Source organism: Anomalospiza imberbis, unplaced genomic scaffold (assembly GCF_031753505.1).
Source record: "Anomalospiza imberbis isolate Cuckoo-Finch-1a 21T00152 unplaced genomic scaffold, ASM3175350v1 scaffold_172, whole genome shotgun sequence".
NCBI lineage: Eukaryota > Metazoa > Chordata > Aves > Passeriformes > Viduidae > Anomalospiza > Anomalospiza imberbis.
In genome coordinates this window covers 14,598-35,014 of record NW_027099806.1, presented here as the reverse complement: position 1 = coordinate 35,014, position 20,417 = coordinate 14,598, and the positions used below count along the sequence as shown (strand labels likewise).

The window sequence follows — 20,417 nt, the reverse complement described above, 5'->3', positions numbered from 1 at the left end:
CGGTAACGGGACGCGCGCGCGGCTCTCGCGAGAGCAGCGCGCGGAGGCCCCGCCCCCGCCTTCCCGCGCGCGCTCTCTCTCTCTCTCTCTCTCTCTCTTTTTCTCTCTCTCTGTCACGCGCTCCCGCGCCTGCGCGGTAAGGCTGGCCCCGCCCCGGCACGTGCCTCCCGCGCGCCTCGACCCCCCTCACGGGTCACGTGACCGGGTGCGCGGGGGAAGCGCCGTCTTTTTGGGGCGAGAACCGCCGGAATCGGGGCACGAGCCCCGCCACCGCCACCCGAGCCACCCCCGCCAACGCCGCCGAGCCCCCGCGGCGCGTCCCCAGAGGCCGTTCCAGGTGGGCTGCGCAGGGTTTTATTGGCTCGTCTGCCCTCAGGGCCCCTCAGGCCCCTCAGGGACACTTGCGCTCCACGCACTGCTTGCCGCCCTCCTCGTACTCCTGCTTGGAGATCCACATCTGCTGGAAGGTGCCCTGCAATTGGGGTTGGGGTGGTCTGAGGGGTTCTGGGGGGTAAAACCCCCCCCGGGCGCCCGCCGAGCCCCGGACTCACGAGCGAGGCCAGGATGGAGCCCCCGATCCAGGGGCTGAAGCGCCGCTCCATGGTGCTGTTGCTGGCGATGAGCTTCAGGCGCATGCTCTGGGAGAGGGGGGGTCACTGGGAGCACTGGGAATCGCTGGTGGGACAGCTATGAACCACTGCTGGCAACTGGGAGGCATTGTGGGGTAACTGGGAAACCACCACAGGTGACTGGGAGTGACTGGGAGTGACTGGTGATAGCTGGGTAAAACCCTGAGGGCCGGTCTGGACCCCCCCACCCCCAAATGTCCTTCCGAGGGGTTTGGGGTCCCCCCAGCTCCTCCCACCCCGAATTCAGGGGGTCCCTCCCAGGGAGAGTTTGGGGTCCCGCCCAGTCCCCCCTCCCACATTGCGGAGGTCCTTCACTGGGGGCGGTTTGGGGTCTCCCTCAGCCCCTCCCAAGCCCTGGTCCCAAACTCGGGGGTCCCTCACCGGGGGGGTTTTCTGTGCCAGCTCCCGGTTCAGGCGGTCGGTGAAGCCCTGCAGCAGCGTGTTCCCCCCGGTGACAATGACACTGCCGTACAGACCCTGGGGGGGGACCAGCGGGATGTGGGGTGTCCCCGCTGCTCCCCACGTCCCGCTCCCCCTCCCGGTGGGGACCCCCCCGTCCCGGCACCCACCGGCCGGATGTCGATGTCGCACATGCCGATGCTGGTGGTCACCACGTGCCCCACGCCCAGCATGGTGTTCCCCGAGAGGCCCTGGGGAAAGAGGGGAGTCAGGGGGTCCCAAAAACACTGGGACCCCCCCAGGGACCTCCCTGTTCCCTCCAAAACCCCAGGACCCCCCCGGGACCTCCCTGTTCCCCCCAAAACCCTGGGACCCCTTTGGGAATTCCCTGTTCCCCCCAAAACCCCAGGACCCCCTCAGGACCTCCCTGTTCCCCCAAAACCCCACTGGGGACCCTCGAACCCTGACACTGGAAGAGTCAAAGCTCTTAGGGAAGCAGAACCCAGGCTGTGGGGATCTCCTAAACCCCCCAGTACCCCAAAACCCCTGAGCCCGCTAAGAAACCCCCCCCCGAGACCCCCAAACCTTGACGTTGGAGGGGTCAAAGAGCCCCTCAGGGATGCGGAGCCGCTCGGCGCCGTAGTCGGTGTTGTAGCCGTTGGGCATCTCGTAGTGAACCGTGGGCATCTGCGCCGCCACCCTGGGGCAAAAACAGCGGGTTTTGGGGTCTGCCCCCGCCCCAAACCCCCCCGAGAGTCCCCGAAATTCCCCCAGGCACTCACTGCTCGTCGTAGGGCGAGTCCGAGACCTGCAGCACGGAGGCCTGGAAGTCCTGGATCACCTCCTGGGGGAACAGGGGGAAAAGAGGGTCCCGGAACCCCCGGAAAAGGGGGTCGGGGGTGCCGACACCCCCCTTGGGGACCCCAGAAATCCCCTCACTCACGTTGCAGGTGAAGTTGTGCCAGGACTTGGACACCTGTGGCAGCTTCTCCTTCTTCTTCCAGCTCGGGGGGGGCCCCTTCCCGCACCGGCTCCTGGAAAAGGGGGGTGTGAGGGCGTGGCCGGCATGCAAAGAGGCGTGGCTAAAAGGGGTGTGGTTAAAGGCAAGGGGTGGAGCCTCCCCTGGGGTGGGGTAAGAGGAGGAGTCTAAGGGTGATGTCACTCAAGAGGTGGGGCCAAATGATAGGACTGCCCAGTGGGGGGTGTGATCTCAAAGGGGTGGAGCTAAAGGACAAGCCCACCCCCAAACTGGGCGAAGCTAAGAAATTTTGGCTGCCCTGAAGAGGGAGTAGTTAAATGAAGTCACCCCAAAAAGGGTAGGACTAAGGGTAATCCCACCCACAAGTGGGAGGAGCATTGTGGTTGGCCCTGCCCTGTCCCATCTTATTGGCTGTCCCTCTGGCCACGCCCACCCCTGGCCACGCCCACCTTGGCAGCGATCATGTAGGGGGGCACGATGTCGATGTTGAGCTCCTGGAAGAGCTCCCGGCACTGCATGGAGATGAAATCCCCAGCCAGCGGCGACTTCACGATGCCTGCGGGGTGGGGCCGGCGTCAGGCTCCGCCCACCCCTCACCTGGGACAGGTATGTGCTCACCTGGCTGGGGCTGTGGCCATTGTGCTTGTCCCTGGTGAGCCCTCAGCTGTCATGGGTGAGTCCCGCATGCATCCAGGTGACCTTCCCCCACCCCAGGTGTGTCCCAGGTGTGTTCTCACCTGTGCCAGGTGTGTCCCGGTGCCCCTCCCCCACCACAGGTGTGTTCTCACCTGTGCCAGGTGCGCTCTCACCTTGCTGCAGGATGTAGCCATCGTGCACGGGGATGGCCGTGGTGTGGGTGGCCCCCGAGTCCAGCACCAGCCCCGTGCTGCGGCCGTTGGCAAAGCTGCGCCGGTCAAGGGGCCACAACGGGGGAGGGACATGCGCTGACCGCTGACCCCACCCCCCCAAACACGCCCCAGGGACAGCGGTGACACAGGGGGGTCCCAGGGTGTGGCACAGGGGGGACACGGGGATGACCAGGGAGTGACACCAGGGTGACACTGAGGGTGGCATGGGGGTGATGCTGGGGTGACACCGATGGTCACACACGGGTGACATTGGGGTGACCCGGGGGTGACACCAGTGTGACGCAGGGGTGACACTGGGGGTGACTTTGGGATGACACCAGAGTGACTCGAGGTGACACTGGTGTGACACGGGGGTGGCCAGGGGGTGACACTTGGATGACCTGGGGGTGACATTGGGGTGACCCGTGGATGACACCAGTGTGACACAGCGGTGATGCTGGGGGTGACATTGAGGTGAGCCGTGCGTGACATTGGGGTGACACCAGTGTGTAACAAAGGTGACCTGGGGGTGACACCAGGGTGACACCGTGGGTGACAATGTTGAGACACCGGTGGTGACACTGGGGTGACCCCGGGGGGGACAGCGCTGTGACACAGGGGTGATGCTGTAGTGACCCAGGGTGATGCCAGGGTGACACGGTGGGTGACAGCGCTGTGACGCCAGGATACGCGGTGAGCACGGCCGTCTTGCAGAGGAAGAAGGCCGGGATGTTGTAGTGCTCGAACATCAGCTCTGTCAGCTTCTCCCGCTTGGCCCTGGTGTTCCACTACGGCACAGGGACATTGGGGACACCACGGGGACACCCAGGGGACAGCCAGTCCCCGGCCCCGCCCTGCGGTGGCACCTACCGGCGCCTCGGACATGAGCACTGGGTGCAGCCCCGGCTCCGACTTGACGTGCTTGCCATAGGTGTGGTCCAGGATGGCCTGGAAGCACTCCCAGTCCTCGACTGGCACGGGGACAGACAGGGGGTGACATCGGTGACCCTGGCACGGCCCTGGGGTCCCCTTCCCCCGCCGCTGTCCCAGCGGTGTCCCTGGGGTGTCTCCAATGTCCCCAGAGTTTTGCCCAATGTCCCCGCTCTCTCCCCGTGTCCCCTGCAGTCCCCTCGGTCCCCTGTGACCCCCCAATGTCCCCCCATGCCTGCTGTCCCCCTGCTGTCCCCGTGTCCCCACTGTCCCCAGTGTCCCCATGTCCCCCCACTCACTCATGCCGTTCTTGAGGGGCGACAGGACCTCGACGCCCTCGCGGGCCACATGCAGGGCGTTGGTGTCGATGTAATAAACCTTCCCGCCCTTCTTGTCCTTGTCCCCGTCCAGCTCCAGGGACACCTCGTCCGGGGACAGCAGCCCCACCGTGGTGGGGAAATCCGCCTTGGGGACACCGCGGCCCCGGTGACAATGCCACCGTGGTGGGCCGTGGGCACAGTGGCATCGTTACCGCGATGGGGATGGTGGCATTGTCACCATGATGGGGACTGGGCATTGTCACCATGATGGGAACTGGGTATTGTCACCACCATGGGGACAGTGGCATTGTCACCACCATGGGGACAGTGGCCCAGGGGTGGCCTTGGGGACACCATGGCCCTGGGGACAGCATGCTGGGGACACGGCGGGGGCGTTGTCTGTCCGGGTGGGGGATGACAAGGACATGGTGGGGGACGCGGGGGGGACACGGTGACACCGACCTTGGGACAATCCTCGCCGGCATAGCCCGCGCGCACCGAGAAGGAGCCGATGTCGAACACCAGAGCCCCGACCTCGTCTGGGGGAGGGCAGGGGGACACCGTGACACCAGGACCCCCCAAAAAACCCCCGGGACGCCCCCGACCCCACAGAACCCCCGGGACGCCCACCGTGCATTGGGGGGGGACGGACGGTGACACCGGGGACCCCCCCCCGGGGACCGCCCCCCATCCCCCACCCCTCACACTCCCCCCACCCCCCGCCTTGGCCCCGCCCCTCCCGCCGTGACCCCGCCCCGCCGTGCGAGGCCCCGCCCCCCCCGAGCCGAGGCCCCGCCCTCGCACCGCCGCCGTAGACGCCGCCGCTCATGGCCGCGTTCAGCACCGGGACAGCGCCGGCGGGGGGGGCGGGGCCTCGCTCGCGGCCAATCAGCGCCCGCCGTGCGTCGCGCGCGCCCATTGGGCCGCGGCCGCCATGGCGGCGCTTAAAGGGGCCGCGGCCCTTTGTTCAAGGGGAGAGGGCGTGTCCTGTGAGGCTAGGCTCCTCCCATTCTGTGGGCGTGGCCGCGCCTGCTGCGGGTGTGGGGCGCTGCCTGTGCAAAGGGGCGCGGCTTCCATTAAGCCCCTCCCACGCGATCATCCCTCCCCCTGCAGAGCAGCAATTTACGGTTTCGTTGATTAAAAACCCCAAAATGGCGGGTCCGGGGGGCGGGGCTGAGCGCTCCCCGTAAAAAAAAAAAAAAAAAAAAAAAAACCCAAAAACCGCTGCCTGGCGCGCGGGGGGGCGTGATTCGGCGTGGGCGGTGCTTATATGGGCGTGTCTCCGCTAAGGGGCGTGGCTCCGTGGGAGGCGTGGCCTCGTAGCGGAAGCGGCGGCGGCGCGGGACGCGCGAGGTGCGGCCGGGGGGGATTTTGGGGAAGGGGTCCCGGAGGGGGGGGGGGGGGTCGGAGGTCAGGGGGTGTTCGGGGGTCCCGGGGGGGATCACGGGGGGGTTTGGGGGGGTCCGGGGATGGTTGGGGGATCCCTGGGGGGAGGAGATCGGGGTGGGGGAGGTTCGGGGGTCCGGGGGGTTCGCTGACGCCCCCTCCCCATTTCCCCCCCCAGAATGTCCTCGGGCCGCCCCCCAACTCCGTCCCCGCCGCCTGGGGGGCTCCCCGGGCCCCCCCCACGCCGCCGCCGCCGCCGTGGCCCTGCCCCGGGGCCCCCCCCGGGCTCCCCGCCCCCCGCCGGCGGCCCGGGCACCAATGACGTGTTCGTGACGTCACGCTCGGATTTCCGGGCGCAGCTGCGGCGCTGCCAGCGGCTCCTGGCGCCGGGCGGGGGTCCCGGGGGGGGTCCCGGGGAGCTGCGGCTGCACGGGCTGGGGCTGGCCGTGCCCCGCACCATCAACCTGGCGCTGCAGCTGCAGGCGGGCGCGGGGGGGGCCCTGCGGCTGCACGCCAGCACCTCCTCCGTGCCCCTGCGGCCCCCCCGCGCCCGCCGCGGCGCCCCCCCGGCCGACGACGACGGCGAGGACGGGGACCCCCCCCGGCACAACTCGGCCATCCACATCCGCCTCTGCAGGGAGGCCCCCTGCGCCTGAGGTGGGGTCCCAGGGGGCTCCCCCGCTGCCCCGGCCTCCGCCTCCTCCGTGGGGACACCCCAAAACCCGCCCGGAGGCTGTCGCGGCCGCGGGGACCGGCAGGAGGTCTTGGGGGCCCCCCCGGGGGCTACCAAACCCCCCCCCCCAGGCCACCAGGAGCCGGCAAGGACCGCGATGCCACCACGAGTTGTTGGAGGCCACCACGAGTCGCCGGTGGCCTCGGGGACACCGTGACACGGGGACACTGCAAGCGAGGCCACCGGCGGCTCGAGGCCACCGAGCCACCGCCGCGATGTCACCCCGAGCCCCCCCCCCCCCGCAGCAGCCTCTGGGACTTTGGGGGGGACACGGGGACGTGGCACCCAAATAAAGTCGTGGTTGCGGCAGCGGCGCCTCTTGGGCTTTCTGGGGGGATTTGGGGGAGGTGGGGGGGCGGGGCTGGGGCTTCCTCTGCGTCATCGGTGACATTTGGGGCAGGAAACCCCCCAGGTGACAATGGGGGACCCAGGGGAGCGGGGGGTGGGGGGATACAGGGATAGGGTCCGGGTGACACCGGGGTGGGACTGTGGTGGCCGGGGGGGAACCTCAGGGGGAAATTTGGGGACTCGGGTGACCGGGGGGGGGGGTTGCAGGTGACACTGGGGACATTAAACGTCCACGGGAGGGGCGGGGGGGAGTGTGGGAAAATGTGGGGGAGCCTGGTGACAAAGGGACACCCGGGTGACCAAAGGGACACCCGGGTGACCAAAGGGACTGCCAGGCACCCCGGGGGGGTGGCAGGTGAGCGGAGAGGACTCCAGGTGACCGGGGGAGGACCCCCGGGTGCGCAGCCCCCGTTCCCGGGCAGTCCCGGCCGTGCGGGGGTGTCCCTGAGGGGGGGACATCCGGGTGCCACGGGGGACTCCCGGGAGCCACGGGGGGACCCGGCGGCATCGGTGACGTCGCTGTCGCCGTCCCCCCGCCCCCGGGTGCCCTTTGGCCCCGCTGGCGCCGGACCTGCGGCCGGGCTGTGCGGAGTCGCACGTACGGCCTGGCAGGGGGCCCGCGTCACCTCCCGGGTCCCCCGTGTCACCTCCCGTGTCACCTGGGTCCCCCGGCTCCCCTGCCGATTCCCCCGTGTCCGCTGCGTCGCCGGAATCCAGCTCCGCGTCCCCCGACTCCCCGTGTCGCCTCCCGCGTCACCTCGGTCCCCCCGTCCCCTCCCGTCTGCCCGCGTCCCCCCCCCCCCCGTCCCCCGCGTCCCCCGTGTCCCCTCCCCGCGCGGGGGTCCCCGGGGCCGCCCCCGGGGCCGCGGTGGCGCTGGGGACGGGGACAGTGACGGCGACGGTGACGCTGCCCCATTGTTCGGCCGCTTCCGCCGGCCCGAGGGATCCCGGGATCCCCCGGCCTGGCGCGTCCCCGTGTCCCCGCGCGCGTGTCACTGCAGTCCCACGGCCCCACAGGCGGGGTGTCCCCGTGTCCCCGTGCCGTCCCAGCGGCCGTGTCCCCTCGCTCGCAGCCGCGTGTCGCCGTGCCTCTGTCCCCGTCCGTATCCGCACGTCCGTGTCCCCCCATCCCGGTGTCACGGTCCCCACGCCCAGTCTGTCACCCCCGTGTCCCCCCGGCCGCTGTCCCCTCCTCTGTCCCCATCCCCACGTCCCTGTGCCCCCCGCCGCTGTCCCTGTGCCACACCTCCGTGTCCGGGACACTGTCCCCGTGTCCCCCCATCCTGCTCTCCCTGTCCCCAGCTCTGTCCCCGTGTGTCTCCAATCCCTGTCCCCCTGTCCCCATCCCTGTCCCCTCATCCCCGATCCCCCATCTGCGTGTCCTGCTCCTTGTCCCCATGTCCCCACCCTGTCCCCCCACTGTATCCCCCCCGTGTCCCCGCACCTCCGTGTCCCGCTCCCCGTCCCCTGTCACCCCCTTTTCCTCTCCGCTGTCCCCCCCGTGTCCCCCATCGCCCCGTCCCCGTGTCCCCTCCGGTGTCCCCACACCTCCCTGCCCGGCTCCCCCCGTTCCTGTCCGTCCCCTGTCCCCCCCCCCGCCGTCCCCCCACGCGTGTCCCCCCATTCCCAACCCCCCCTCCCCGTGTTCGTGTGCCCCCCCCCCCCCGTGTCCCCCCCCGCCTCGCCGGCGCCGTGGCCGGGGGTGGCCCGTGGCCAGGGGCCGACGTGCGGCGGCCGGCGCGGCCTTTTCCTCGACGGTCTGGGGGGGGCGAGGGGGGAGCGGATGGAAAACCCCCCCCCAAGGGCCCTTCCGGCCCCGCGGCCCCTCGGATCAAACATTAACCGGGGCCGGGGCCGGGGGACGCGGCACGGGGACGGCCACAGCCCCGGGGCCACCAGGGACCCCCGTGCCATGAGCAGCCGGCGATGGGGGCGGCGGGTGAGTGGGGGGGGCGGGAGGGGGTCGCTCGGGTCGTGGGGGGGGGGGGTCGGACATCCCGGAGAGGGGGGTGGGAGTGACCCAGGTGTGCGGGAGGGATCCAGGTGTGCGGGGGAGGGGGGGGACACCCACGTGTGCGGCAGGACCGGGAGTTGGGGGGGGGCGCAGGTACCCGGGGGAGACTCGCCGGGGGTCGGGGGGGTCTCGTGGGGGGGGTGCGGGACTCGCTTGGCTGGGAGGGTTCGCGGGTCTGGGGGTCCCCACGTGTGCCCGGCGCGCTCAGGTGTCCGGCAGGGACACGGGTGGGGGGGGCGTCCCCGGTGTCTCGGGGGGTCACCGAGTGGGCGGGGGATCCCCGACATCCCGGGACATTCCCGGGGACGGGGGCACTCAGGTGAGGGGAGGAGCACTCCGGTGTCCCGGGGGTCCCGCGGCTGGGAGGTCCCGGGGATTCGGGGGTCCCGCGACCCCCGAGCCCCCATCCCGCGGGGATGTCCCCGTGTCCCCCGCGGCCGCTGACGCCCCCGCGCCCCCCAGGGCTGTGCGCGCTGCTGCTGCTGCTGCTGTTGGGGGTCCCGGGGTGCCCCCAGCCCCCCCCCGAGGGGCCCCCCTCGCTCTGCGACCCCCGAGTGATCGAACGCTTCATCCTGGAGGCCCGCGACGCCGAGCGGGGGGCGGTGAGGGGGCGTGGGGACAGCGGGGGGCGTGGGGATATCGGGGGGTGTGGGGACACTGGGGGACTTGGGGACATCGGGGGGCGTGGGGACATTGGGGGGCTTGGGGACAGCGGGGGGAGTGGGGATATCGGGGGTGTGGGGACATCATGGGGGGGCTTGGGAACATCATGGGGGGACACCCTGTGGGTGATGGACACCTTCGAGGGGTTGGGGACACGGGGGGGGGAGCACGGGGGGGGACTCGGGGACCCCTGGCGGGGTTGGGGACCCCGCAGTGGCTCCCTGGCGGGTGGGGAGGTCTCGGGGGTCGTGGCTGGGGTGTCACCGTGTCCCCCCCTCCCCCCAGGCCGGGTGTCCACTGTGACCTCCCCGAGCCCGTGGCTGTCCCCGACCCCGGCGTCAACTTCAACCTCTGGCGGAGCCTGGACGTGAGTGGGAACGGGGGGAAATTCTGGGAAATCGGGAAAACCCAGGAGAAAACCTGGGGAAATGGGGAAAAATGAAGGGAAACCCTGGGAAATGGAGGAAAACCCTGGGAAATAAGGAAAAATCCAGGAAAATGTGGAAAATTGGGGAAAACTATGGGAAATTGGGAAAAATCCAGGGAAATGTGGAAAACGGGGGGAAACCTTGAGAAACGGGGAAAAAACCCTGGGAAAATGGGGAAAAATGGGGGGAAACTGGGCAGAGCTGGGGTGAAATGGGGGGAAATTGGGACTATTGGGGTAAAACGCAGGGAAATGGGGCAAAATGGGGGGAAGTGCATGGGCGGAATGGGGAGAAGTGAGGGAGAAATGAGGCCGAATGGAGAAAGAGGAAAAACCAGGGGGAAATGCGGAAAACTAGGGGGAAACGGGGGCAAACGGTCAAAAAACCTGGGGAGAAACGAAGAGGAAGCGGGCAAAATGGGTCGGAACCGGGAGAAACAGGACAAAACGGGCTGAAATCCGGGGAAACGCGGAGAGAAACGGGACGGGAAGGGGAGGGGGAAATTGGGGAAAGCCGGGAAAATCCCGGAGAAAAGGGGCCGGGAGCGGGCTGGCCGCGGGTCCGTGGCGGGGGGTGGCGATGCCGGGGTGTGACCCGCGGTGTCGCCGGTGTCGCCAGGCGGGGTCCCGCGCGCAGGAGGTGGCCGGCGGCCAGGCGGCCCTGGCGGCCGCGGTGCTGCGGGCGCGGGGAGCTGCTCCGGGACCCCCGAGTGCGCCCCAGCCTGGACCGCGCCTACGGGGCCGCGCGGAGCCTGGCGCGGCTGCTGCGGGGGCTGCCCGCGCCGGTAACGGCGGGGGTCCGGGGGGTTTTGGGGGGATTTGGCGGGAGCTGGGGGGATTTGGGGGCGTTTGGGGGAGTTTCTGGAGGGTCCTGGGGGGTTTTGGTGCCTGGCGTGGCTGCTGCGGGGGCTGCCCGCGCCGGTCCGGGGGGATTTGGGGGGGCTTGGGGGGGTTTGAGGTGGGCTGTGGAGGGTTTCGGGTCTGGGACAATCGCGGGGAGCTCTGGGGGGCTCCTTCCTGGGGGGGTTTCTGGAGGCCCCTTGGGGCTTTTGGTGGTCCCTGCCCTGCTCGGGTTTGGGTTTGGGGGGTTTTGGGGGCTCCCCCGTGGGGTTAGGGGGGGTTTTGGGGTGTCTGGGGGGTTTTTTGGCAGTCCATTGGGGAGTTTTGGGGTTTTTGGGGTCTCCGGGGGGAGTTCTGGGGGGACTTGTGGGGTTTTTGGGGTCTCCGAGGGGAGTTCTGGGGGGACTTCTGGGGTTTTTGGGGTCTCCGAGGGGAGTTCTGGGGGGAGTTTTGGGGGCTCCGGGGGGGTCGGTGGCAGCCCCTGACCCCGCCCCTCCCCGCCAGGCTCCGCTCCCGCCCGCGCCCCCCGCCCCGGTGCGGGTCCGGACCCTGCCCCGGCTCCTGGGGGTCCTGAGCCGCTTCCTGCGGGGCAAGGTGCGGCTGTACCTGGCGGACACCTGCCCGCGGTGAGCGGCTGTCAGTCACCGCGGGGAGCTGCCAATCACCACCAGAGATGGCTTACAATCACTGCGGGGAGCTGTCAGTCACCGCCGAGACAGCTGTCAATCACCGCGGGGAGCTGTCAGTCACTGCCAGAGACGGCTGTCAGTCACCGCAGGGAGCTGCCAATCACAGTCAGAGATGGCTGTCAATCACCTCTGGCAGCTGTCAATCACCGCCGGCTGCTGTCAGTCACCACCAGAGATGGCTGTCAATCACCACTGGCTGCTGTCAAACACCACCGGCTGCTGTCACTCACCACGGGCTGCTTTCACTCACCACCGGCTGCTGTCAGTCACCACCAGCAGCTGTCAATCATCACTGCCGGCGGTGGTCACTCACTGTGGGCAGCTGTCAATCACCATTGGCAGCTGTCAGTCACTGCCCACCACTGTCAATCACAACTGGCAGCTGTCAATCACTTCTGGCAGCTGTCAGTCACCACTAGCTGCTTTCAATCACCACCAGAGACAGCTGTCAGTCACTGCAGGTGGCTGTCAATCATCACAGAGTGCTGCCAGTCATCATCACCGGCTGTTAATCATCACCCCCATCTGCCAATCATTACTGATAACTGTCAGTCAGCACTGACAGCTGTCAATCAGCGCGGAGAGCTGCCGGTCATCAGCAGCAGCTGCCAATCATCATGGATCATCAGGACTGTCGGCTGTCAATCAACAGCACTGACAGCTGTCGATAATCACCATCCGGAGCCGTGGCGTGACAGCACCCCCTCCCCTCCCCCCGGCACGTTGCACGTGCCGGCAGGTGATTGACAGCTGTCAATCATCCCCCTCCTGCCTGAGCGCCTTGGGCTGCCCAGGCCCCATGGGCGATTGATTGACAGCTGTCACTCAGGGGAGACCGCGCCCCAACCCCGTCCCATGTAACTTAATGCAAACATGAGAGTATTTATGAGACCCCCGGGGGCTGCTCTGCGGGACCACAAAATCGGGACCCCCCAAAGCCCCGGGACCCTGAAACGGGACTCCGAAATGGGACCTCCAGTTGCCCTGGGACCCTGAAATCGGGATGTCCCGAATGCCCGGGACCCCAAAATGAGAACCACAAATGCACCGGGTCCCCAAAATCAGGATGCCCCCATTGCCCCGGGACCCTGAAATAGAGACCCCCCAATGCCCCAGGACCCCAAAGCTGGGGCCCCCAAATACCTCGGGATCCCCCAATGCCCTGGGACCCCAAAACCGGGACCCCCCAATGACGCGGGACACAAGACCTGCGACCCTGGAACCCTCTGGGACCCCCCCAAACCCCCTGAGCCGCCCCCCAAGCCGTTCCCACCCCCCCAGTCCCCCCCAAATCCCCCCAGGCCCCCCCGGGTCAGTGCCCGGCCCAGCCAATGAGCGCCAGGACCCGGCGGCGCCGGGGCGGGGCCTCTCTCGGCCACGCCCACCCAACCACGCCCCTCTGACCACACCCATTTATTCCACAGGCCACACCCCTTTCCCCCACCGCTGGCCCCGCCCATCCAGCTCGGGCCACGCCCTTTTTTTCTCACCTGTGGGGGCGGGGCCGGAGCGGCGGCCGCGGGTGAGCGGGACTGGAGGGGATTTGGGGGGGTTTGGGGGGATTTTGGGGGGCTTGGGCGGGTTTGGGGTGCTCAGAGGGGCTCTGGGAGGTTTGGGGGTCACCACCAGGTGCCTGGGGAGTTTTAGGGATTGTGGGGGACGCGGCTTTGTGGTGGGGGAGGGGCAAATCCGGCCAGGGGCAAAGTCTGTCCTTTGGGGGGGGGAGGGGAACCGCGGCGCGTGGGGACCCCCAGGACCCCCCCGAGAGACCCCAAAACGCTCCGGGGACCCCGCCGGGCACCCCCCGGGCCCACCGGCAGCACTCAGACACACCTGGGACACCCTGAGACCCTCCCGAGCCCCCCCAAATGTGTCTGGTGCCCTCTGGGAACCACCCTGAGACCCCCGGGACCCTCCTGAGCCCCCCCAGGACTCTCCTGAGACCCCCTGAGCCCCCCAGGACCCCCCCAGGACCCTCCTGACCCCCCCGAGACCCCCGGTTGCCATGGAGATCCTCAGGCGCTGCTTCCTTGGACGGGTAAAGCCCCCTCCCCTCCGATTTGGGGGGTCCGGAGCTCCCGCAGAGGCGGCCCCGATTCCGGGGACACCCCCGAGGCCCCCCGACCCCGCTGACCGCAGCCGCAGACCCCCGGGGGCGGTCCCGTGTCCTACTCGCGGCACAGGGACCCCCCCCGGGGGGAGGAAGGGGAGGAGGAGGAGGAGGAGGAGGGGGCGGAGCCAACCGTGCGGCTGCCATGCCCCCGGACACGCCCCCGGCGCAGACCACGCCCCCGAGCGCGGCCCTGGCTCCACCCCTTGGCCACCCTGGGCCTGGGCTCCGCCACGGCGTTCCTGCTGGGTACGGGACCCCCCAGGACCCCCAGGGACCTTCAGTGACCCCTGAGTGACCCTCACTGACCCCCAGTGACCCCTGAGTGACCCCCAGGGACCCCCAAAACCTCCCCCGGGACCCCCAGAGACCCCCAGTGACCCCTGAGTTACCCCCAGTCTCCACCCTATGACCCTGCCCCTTTGTGACCCCTCCCACTCTAGCACCTCCCCTTTGTGACCCTGCCCCTCTGTGACCCCGCCCCTATGACCCCACCCTCTTTGACCCCACCCTCTGTGACCCCTCCCATCTATGACTCCACACCCCTGTGACCACACCCCCAGGGCTGTTGGTGGCCGGGATTGGCCACACCCCGTGCAGGGGCGGGGCCGTTGGGGCAGGGCCTCTGCCAGGAGGCTCCACCCCCGATGGTGTTTGGGGCGGGGCCAGCGTGGAGGCTCCGCCCCCCTGGCCCCGCCTGCCAGAGCTTCTGCGGCACCACCTGGAAGAGGAGAGGGTGGAGGCGTGGGTGCGGTGAGTGACCACTGACCATTAGTGACCCCTGACCCCTGACCCCTGACCCCTGACCATTAGTGACCCCTGGCCTGTCCGCAGGGAGGTCAGCGCCGGGCCGCACGGGGCGGGGTCAGGGCGTGGCCGGGCTTTGGCCCAATCTGTGCTCAGCGCCCTGGCGGGGGCGGGGCTGACCCGGGCCTGGAGCCGCCCACAGCCCCTCCCCCTCCCAGTCCGGTAACTGGGGGACTGGGTGGGCTGGGGGTCACTGGGGGGTCAGCGCGGGGTCACCGTGGGTCACTGTGGGGTCACTGGGGATCACTGGGGGTCACTGGGGGGTCACCATGGGGTCACTGGGGTCACCGCAGGGTCACTGGGGTCACTGGGGGTCACTGTGTGGTCACTGGGGGTCACTGGGGGGTCACCATGGGGTCACTGGGGTCACTGGGGGTCACCAGGGCAGGGGGAGAGGTCAATCAGGAGGGGTCACCAACGGTCAAAGCGCCCGTGGTCATTGGGGTGGTCATAGCGGATTGGGGCTGACCCCTGACTGCTGACCTTTGACCCCAGGGGTGAGGTGACCCTGCGCTGGGTGGGGCCGGGGGGGGAGGAGCTCGAGCGGCTCCCGCTGGACCCCGAGGCCTTCTGCGCCTGGAGCGCCCCCGGCACGGCCACGGTGAGCTGACCCCGACCCCGAGCCTGAGCCTGTCCAGTGGCCACTGACCCCTGGCCACTGACCCCTGACCCCTGACGCCTGACCCAATCCCTGAGCCTGTCCAGTGGCCACTGACCCCTGACCACTGAGCCCTGACCCCTGATCCCAGCCCTGAGCCTGAGCCTGACCAGTGGCCACTGACCACTGACCCCTGACCTCTGACCCCTGACCTTGACCCCCATTGACCCCTGACCCCTGCTGACCCCGACCCCTGATCCTGACCCCTGATCCTGACCCCTGCTGACCCCCGCTGACCCCTGACCCCAGGGGGGGCTGGTCTACGGCCACTACGGCCGCCCCCAGGACCTGGCCGAGCTCCGGGCCCGGGGGGTCTCGGCCCGGGGTCACCTGATGCTGCTGCGGTTGGGGCGGGGCAGCCCCGCCCAGAAGGTGAGTGTCCCCCCAAAATGGGGCTGGGGGAGGGGCAGCCCCGCCCAGAAGGTGAGTGTCCCCCCAAAATGGGGCTGGGGGAGGGGCAGCCCCGCCCAGAAGGTGAGTGGCACCCCAAAATGGGGCTGGGGGAGGGGCAGCCCTGCCCAGAAGGTGAGTGGCACCCCAAAATGGGGCTGGGGGAGGGGCAGCCCCGCCCAGAAGGTGAGTGGCACCCCAAAATGGGGCTGGGGGAGGGGACCCCAACCCAAAAGGTGAGACCCCAGAACTGGGGTGGGGGAAGGGACCCAGACACCCCAGAATTGAGGTGGGGGAGGGGGTTCATGTCCCCGCCCCCACCGCACCCCCCCACAGGTGGCGGCGGCTGCGGGGGCGGGGGCTGTGGGGGTCCTGCTCTACCCGGACCCCCAGGACACGGCCGGGCCCGGGGGGAGCCCCGGCCTGGGGGGGGACACAGCCGTGACCGTCCACGTGAGTGGGGGGGCTGGGGGGGATTTTGGGGGGTGCCAGGGGGCGGGGGGGGCGGTTTTGGGGGTGGGGGGGTCACTGGGAGGGGATTTTGTGGTGTCCCAGGGGGTGGGGTGGCAGTTTTGGGCGTTGGGGAGGGTCTCTGTGGGTATTGAGGGAAGGTCTGGGGGGCTCGGGGGGAATTTGGGGGCGCTGGGGTGGGGCTTGGGGGGCTCAGGGAGGGTCTGGGGGGTATTTTGGGGGGGTCTGCAGGTATTTTGGGGGGTCTGCGGGTATTTTTAGGGGTGTGGGGGCATTTTGGGGGGTCTGGGAGTATTTTTGGGGGGGGGGGGGTCTGACGTGTCCCCGCAGGTGCAGGAGGGGGCGGGGGACCCCTTCAGCCGGGGGTTCCCCTCCTTCAGCGGCCACGCCCCCCCCGGGCCCGCCCCGGGGGTGCCACCGATCCCCGCGCACCCCATCAGCGCCAGCACGGCGGCGAGGCTGCTGCGGTACGGGACCCCCCCCAAATAAACCGGGGACCCCCAAAATCCGCCTGGGACTCCCCCAAAAATCAGCCCGGGACCCTTCCCCAGGACCTCAGACCCCCCCCAATCCCATCTCCCCCTCCCCCAATCCCCGTGTGGGGGGGACCCTCCCCCAAATCTGGGGTCCCGCACCCCCCCACCTCCCCCTCCCCATTTCAGGGTCCTGGGCCCCCCCCGCGCCCCCCCGCGCTGGGCGTGGCCCGGGGGCGTGGCAGGGGGGGCGCTGCGGTTCCTACCCCGCCCGGGGGGGCGGCGGCTGCAGCTGCACGTGGGGGGGGGCACGCGCCCCGGGACCCTCACCAGCGTCTTCGGGGCCCTGCGGGGGCGGCTCGAGCCTGGTGAGGGGCGGGGCCTAACTGAGCGTGGGCGGGTGGGTGCGGCCAAAGTGGGCGTGGCCAGGTGGGGTGTGGCCGGTTTGGGTGTGGTCGGTGGGTGCGGTCCGTGTGGGGGTGTAGTCAAGCTCCGAGAAACATTAAGGGGCGTGGTTGAGGTGGGTGTGGTCAGAAGATGGGCGTGGTTACACGAAGTTAGGGCGGGGCAAGGGGAATAAGGGAGTTGATTGGGGCATGGCTGGGTGTGGTCAAGCTCTGAGAAGCATTAAGGGGCGTGGTCATTGTGGGTGTGGTCAGAAGATGGGTGTGGTCATGCGGGGTAGTGGCCAGTTGAGGGCGGGGCAGTGGGAATGAGGGGTCGGGTGGGGCATGGCTGGTTGGGTGTGGCCAGTGGGGCGTGGCCAATACAGTGTCATTATGAGGGCGTGGTCAGAATGGGCGGGGTAGGAAATGGGCGGGGCCAATCGGGTGGAGGGGTGGCTGAACTGGGTGTGGCGTGAGGAGGTGTGGCCTCTCTGATGCCGGCCCCTCCCAGACTGTTACATCATCGTGGGGGCACAACGCGATTCGCTGGGGCCAGGGGCGGCGGCCTCGGGCGTGGGCACCGCCCTCCTGCTTGAGCTCGCCCGGTTCTTTGCCACCATTGGCCGAGAGGGTAAGGGCGGGGCCTGGGTGAGGCAGGGCGGAGCAATTTGGGGCGGGGCTGAAATGGGGGAATTAGGGTTTTTTTCCCAAATTGAGAGGGGGCTTCAGAGGGTGGGGAAGGGCAATGAATGGGGGGGGTCCCAAAGTGGGGAGGGGCCACGGGTCGAGGGGCGGTCCCTGCATTGCCCAGGTGTCCCCCACCTCTGGGTGTCGCCCTCATTTGGGGCGTGTCCCCCTGCCCCGCCCAGGGTTCCAGCTCCGCCGGACGCTGCTCTTCGTCAGCTGGGACGGGGGCGAGTTCGGACATTTGGGGGCCACCGAGTGGCTCGAGGTGACCGCGCCCCCCCCCGGCGGTGACCCCCGTGACCCCCCCCGACCCCCCCCGTGACCCCCCGGTGACGCCTCCAGGGCTACCCCGACCTCCTGCACACCAAAGTCGCCGCCTACATCAGCCTGGACCGGGCCGTGCTGGGTGCGCCCCTCCCCTTCTCTCACCCCGGACTGGGGGGAGAGGGGTCGCCGCCCCTCCCCCACCGCCCCGAGCCCCTCCCCCCCGCCATGACCCCCCCCGTTGCCCTCCCCCACGCAGGGGCCGATCGGTTCGTGGTCCGGACCAGCCCCACCCTGGTGAACCTGGTGGAGAGTGCCCTGGAGCAGGTGGGGGAGGGGCGGGGTGGGGGTGTTGGTGGGGGCGGGGCCGCACATCACCCCCGACACCCACCCCCCAAAACAAACAGGTGGAGAGTCCGAACGAGGGCGGGAAGAGCCTCCTGGAGCAGCTGACGCGGCCCGGGCGGGGCTGGGAGAGTGACGTGTGAGTGGGGACACCTGGGACAGCTGGGGACACCTGGGGACACCCGGGGACCCCCGTGTCCCTCTGTGCCCCCCGTGTCCCTGCAGGGTCCGGCCCCTGTCCCCCGAGAGCGGCGCTTTTCCCTTCACGGCGGCCGCGGGTGTCCCGGCGCTGGAGCTCGGCTTCGATGAGGTGGGACCCCCAGGTGTCCTCGTGGTCCCCCGTGACCGTGTCCCCGTGTCCCTGACGTCCCCAATCCCCCCCAATGTCCCCAATCCCCCTCAACGTCCCCACTGTCCCCAATCCCCCAATCCCCCCAATCCCTCCTCGTCACCCCCCTCCCCGTGTCCCCGCAGGCGGCAGGTGGTGGCTCCCGTGCGGCGCTGGGGACCCCCGAGGACACGCTGGCCCGGCTGGGGGGGCGGCTGCGGGGGCGGCTGCCGGCGGTGGCCCGCGCCGTGGCCGCGGTGGCCGCGCAGCTCCTGCTGCGCCTGGGCCACGAGCCCCGGCTGCCACTGGACCCCGGCGCCCTCGGGGACGCGCTGGTGCGGCAGCTGGCCCCGCTGCAGGTGAGACCAGTGCACAGCAGTACGGACCAGTATAGACCAGTACAGACCGGTACAGGCCAGTATGGGACCGGGGGAGGACTGGGAAGGTACTGGGGGAGCTCTGGGGGGACACTTTTGGTCAAACCAGTTCACTCTGGTGTAACCAGTACACCCCAGTACACCCAGTGCTCCGCTGCCCGGCAGGCGCGGGGCCTGTCCCTGCAGTGCCTCTCCTCGGCCAGGGGGGGCGTGGTGCGCGCGGCCGCCTCGCTCCGTCGCGACATGTCGGGATCGGACAGCTCCAACGAGCGCCTCAACCGTGGCTTCAACGCGCGCCTCATGGCCGTGAGTGTCCCCGGGCCACCTGGCTGTCACCCGGGTGTCACCTGCACCACCCTGGGTGTCCCCGGGCCACCCTGGGTGTCACCTGCCACCCGCGTGTCGCCTGTCCCCAGCCCTGTCCCCTCGCGGTGCCCCCTGTCCCTTCCCTCTCCCCGTGTCCCTGTCCCTGTCCCCTTCCTGACTGTGTCCTCCCTGCCCTCCCTGTCCCGGTGTCCCCGTGTCCCCGTGCTGTCCCCTCATACCCCCCTGTGCCCCTGTACATGTCCCCTCACATCCCTTCCTGTCCCCACTGTCCCTCTGTCCCCGTTTCCCTGCTGTCCCCTGTCCATGTCCCCCTGTCCCTGTGTCCCCCCTGTCCCTGCTGTCCCCATCCCTGACAGTGTCCCTGCTGTCCCCTGACCATGTCCCCCTGTCCCTGCTGTCCCCTGACAGTGTCCCTGCTGTCCCCTGACCATGTCCCCCTGTCCCTGCTGTCCCCTGACCGTGTCCCCACTGTCCCCCACCGCAGGCCGAGGCATCGCTGCTGTCCCCGTTCGTGTCCCCTCTGGTCACCCCGTTCCGCCACGTCCTGCTGGGCCGGGGGGGCCACACGCTGCCGGCGCTGGTGGCCGAGCTGGGGACAGCGGGGACACCGGTGACAGCGGGGACGCACGGGGATAGCGGCGACAGCGGCGACGGCAGTGACAGCGGCGACAGCGGCCACCTGCGCCTGGCGCTGCTGGCCTGGACCCTGCGTGGCACGGCCGGGGCGCTGGCCGGGGACAGCGGGGACCTTGGGGACATGGGCGGGGCCGGGGACAGCGGTGACTGCGGGGACATGGGCAGGGCTGGGGACAGAGGGGACATCGGGGGCCGTGGGGACAGATGGGACCAGGAGGACACGTGGGGTGATGGGGACACCTGGGGGTGGGGTGGCCCTGGGGACAGCAGAGGGGACCCTGGGGACGCTCAGGGTTGGGGTGGCCCTTGGTGACACTTGGAACTGCGGGGACACCTGGGAGAAAGGGGACACGGGGACATCGGTGGTGGCCCTGGGGACACCTGGGGACAGCCCCGCCTCCTCATTTGCATCAGCCGCGTTTATTGGCTGCGACCCTGAGCTGGGGACAATAAAAGCAGCAGGAGCCACACCCGGCAGTGGCCACGCCCACTCGTGTTTAACCACGCCCATTGGTGGTCACGACCTCAGAGGCTCCGCCCCCTGAGATTGTCCCGTCCAGGCCCCGCCCATCGGGTCATTGGTGGGTGGAGCCATATTGTCCTGGCAGCCATATTGAATGGACAGCCATATTGGCTTGGCGGACATATTGGAATGGCAGCCATGTTGTCCTGGCAGGCATATTGGAGTAGGGGCCATATTGGATTGGCGACCATATTGAAATGGCGGACATGTTGTCCCAGCAGCCATATTGTCCTGGCAGTCGGATTGGTGGCCATATTGGATTTGCAGCCATATTGAAATGACAGCCATGTTGTCCCAGCAGCCATATTGTCCCGGCAGCCATATTGGATTGGTGGCCATATTGGATTTGCAGCCATATTGAAATGGCACCCATGTTGTCCCAGCAGCCATCTTGCTCCCCCAGCCAGCTCCTTCCTTAGCGCCGCTCCCT

The 20,417-nt window shown here is 69.2% G+C and overlaps 4 protein-coding genes and 1 long non-coding RNA gene across 5 annotated transcripts; 4 read left to right on the top strand and 1 right to left on the bottom strand.

Moving 5' to 3' along the window:
• Positions 1 to 350: 350 nt before the first annotated feature.
• ACTL6B (actin like 6B) lies at positions 351 to 5,005 on the bottom strand. The gene is given in 15 exon segments (XM_068178087.1): positions 351 to 472; positions 552 to 638; positions 1,011 to 1,106; positions 1,199 to 1,279; positions 1,614 to 1,728; positions 1,811 to 1,872; positions 1,972 to 2,040; positions 2,042 to 2,062; positions 2,457 to 2,563; positions 2,817 to 2,911; positions 3,546 to 3,643; positions 3,726 to 3,826; positions 4,085 to 4,250; positions 4,568 to 4,644; positions 4,910 to 5,005. Coding segments are annotated over 15 exon segments (1,281 nt in total). The 5' UTR covers positions 4,935 to 5,005; the 3' UTR covers positions 351 to 391.
• A 650-nt stretch (positions 5,006 to 5,655) lies between these two features.
• On the top strand, positions 5,656 to 6,529 carry POP7 (POP7 homolog, ribonuclease P/MRP subunit). The gene has a single exon (XM_068178067.1). It carries the CDS (start codon positions 5,671 to 5,673, stop codon positions 6,145 to 6,147), a length of 477 nt encoding a protein of 158 aa, XP_068034168.1. The 5' UTR covers positions 5,656 to 5,670; the 3' UTR covers positions 6,148 to 6,529.
• Positions 6,530 to 8,738: 2,209 nt separating this feature from the next.
• EPO (erythropoietin) lies at positions 8,739 to 11,346 on the top strand. Its single transcript, XM_068178078.1, is given in 5 exon segments — positions 8,739 to 9,196; positions 9,535 to 9,616; positions 10,296 to 10,364; positions 10,366 to 10,461; positions 11,021 to 11,346. Coding segments are annotated over 5 exon segments (567 nt in total). The 5' UTR covers positions 8,739 to 9,002; the 3' UTR covers positions 11,147 to 11,346.
• A 2,534-nt stretch (positions 11,347 to 13,880) lies between these two features.
• Positions 13,881 to 15,144, top strand: LOC137466266 (uncharacterized). The gene is made up of 4 exons (XR_010995086.1): positions 13,881 to 14,068; positions 14,150 to 14,284; positions 14,618 to 14,723; positions 15,030 to 15,144. It is a non-coding gene; the product is annotated as an uncharacterized lncRNA (long non-coding RNA).
• Positions 15,145 to 15,373: 229 nt separating this feature from the next.
• Positions 15,374 to 20,268, top strand: TFR2 (transferrin receptor 2). The gene is made up of 14 exons (XM_068178077.1): positions 15,374 to 15,406; positions 15,507 to 15,623; positions 15,972 to 16,108; positions 16,304 to 16,482; positions 17,012 to 17,131; positions 17,370 to 17,452; positions 17,530 to 17,593; positions 17,711 to 17,778; positions 17,859 to 17,935; positions 18,022 to 18,181; positions 18,271 to 18,483; positions 18,667 to 18,807; positions 19,313 to 19,686; positions 20,226 to 20,268. Exons 1-14 carry the CDS (start codon positions 15,374 to 15,376, stop codon positions 20,266 to 20,268), a joined length of 1,809 nt encoding a protein of 602 aa, XP_068034178.1.
• Positions 20,269 to 20,417: the final 149 nt, after the last annotated feature.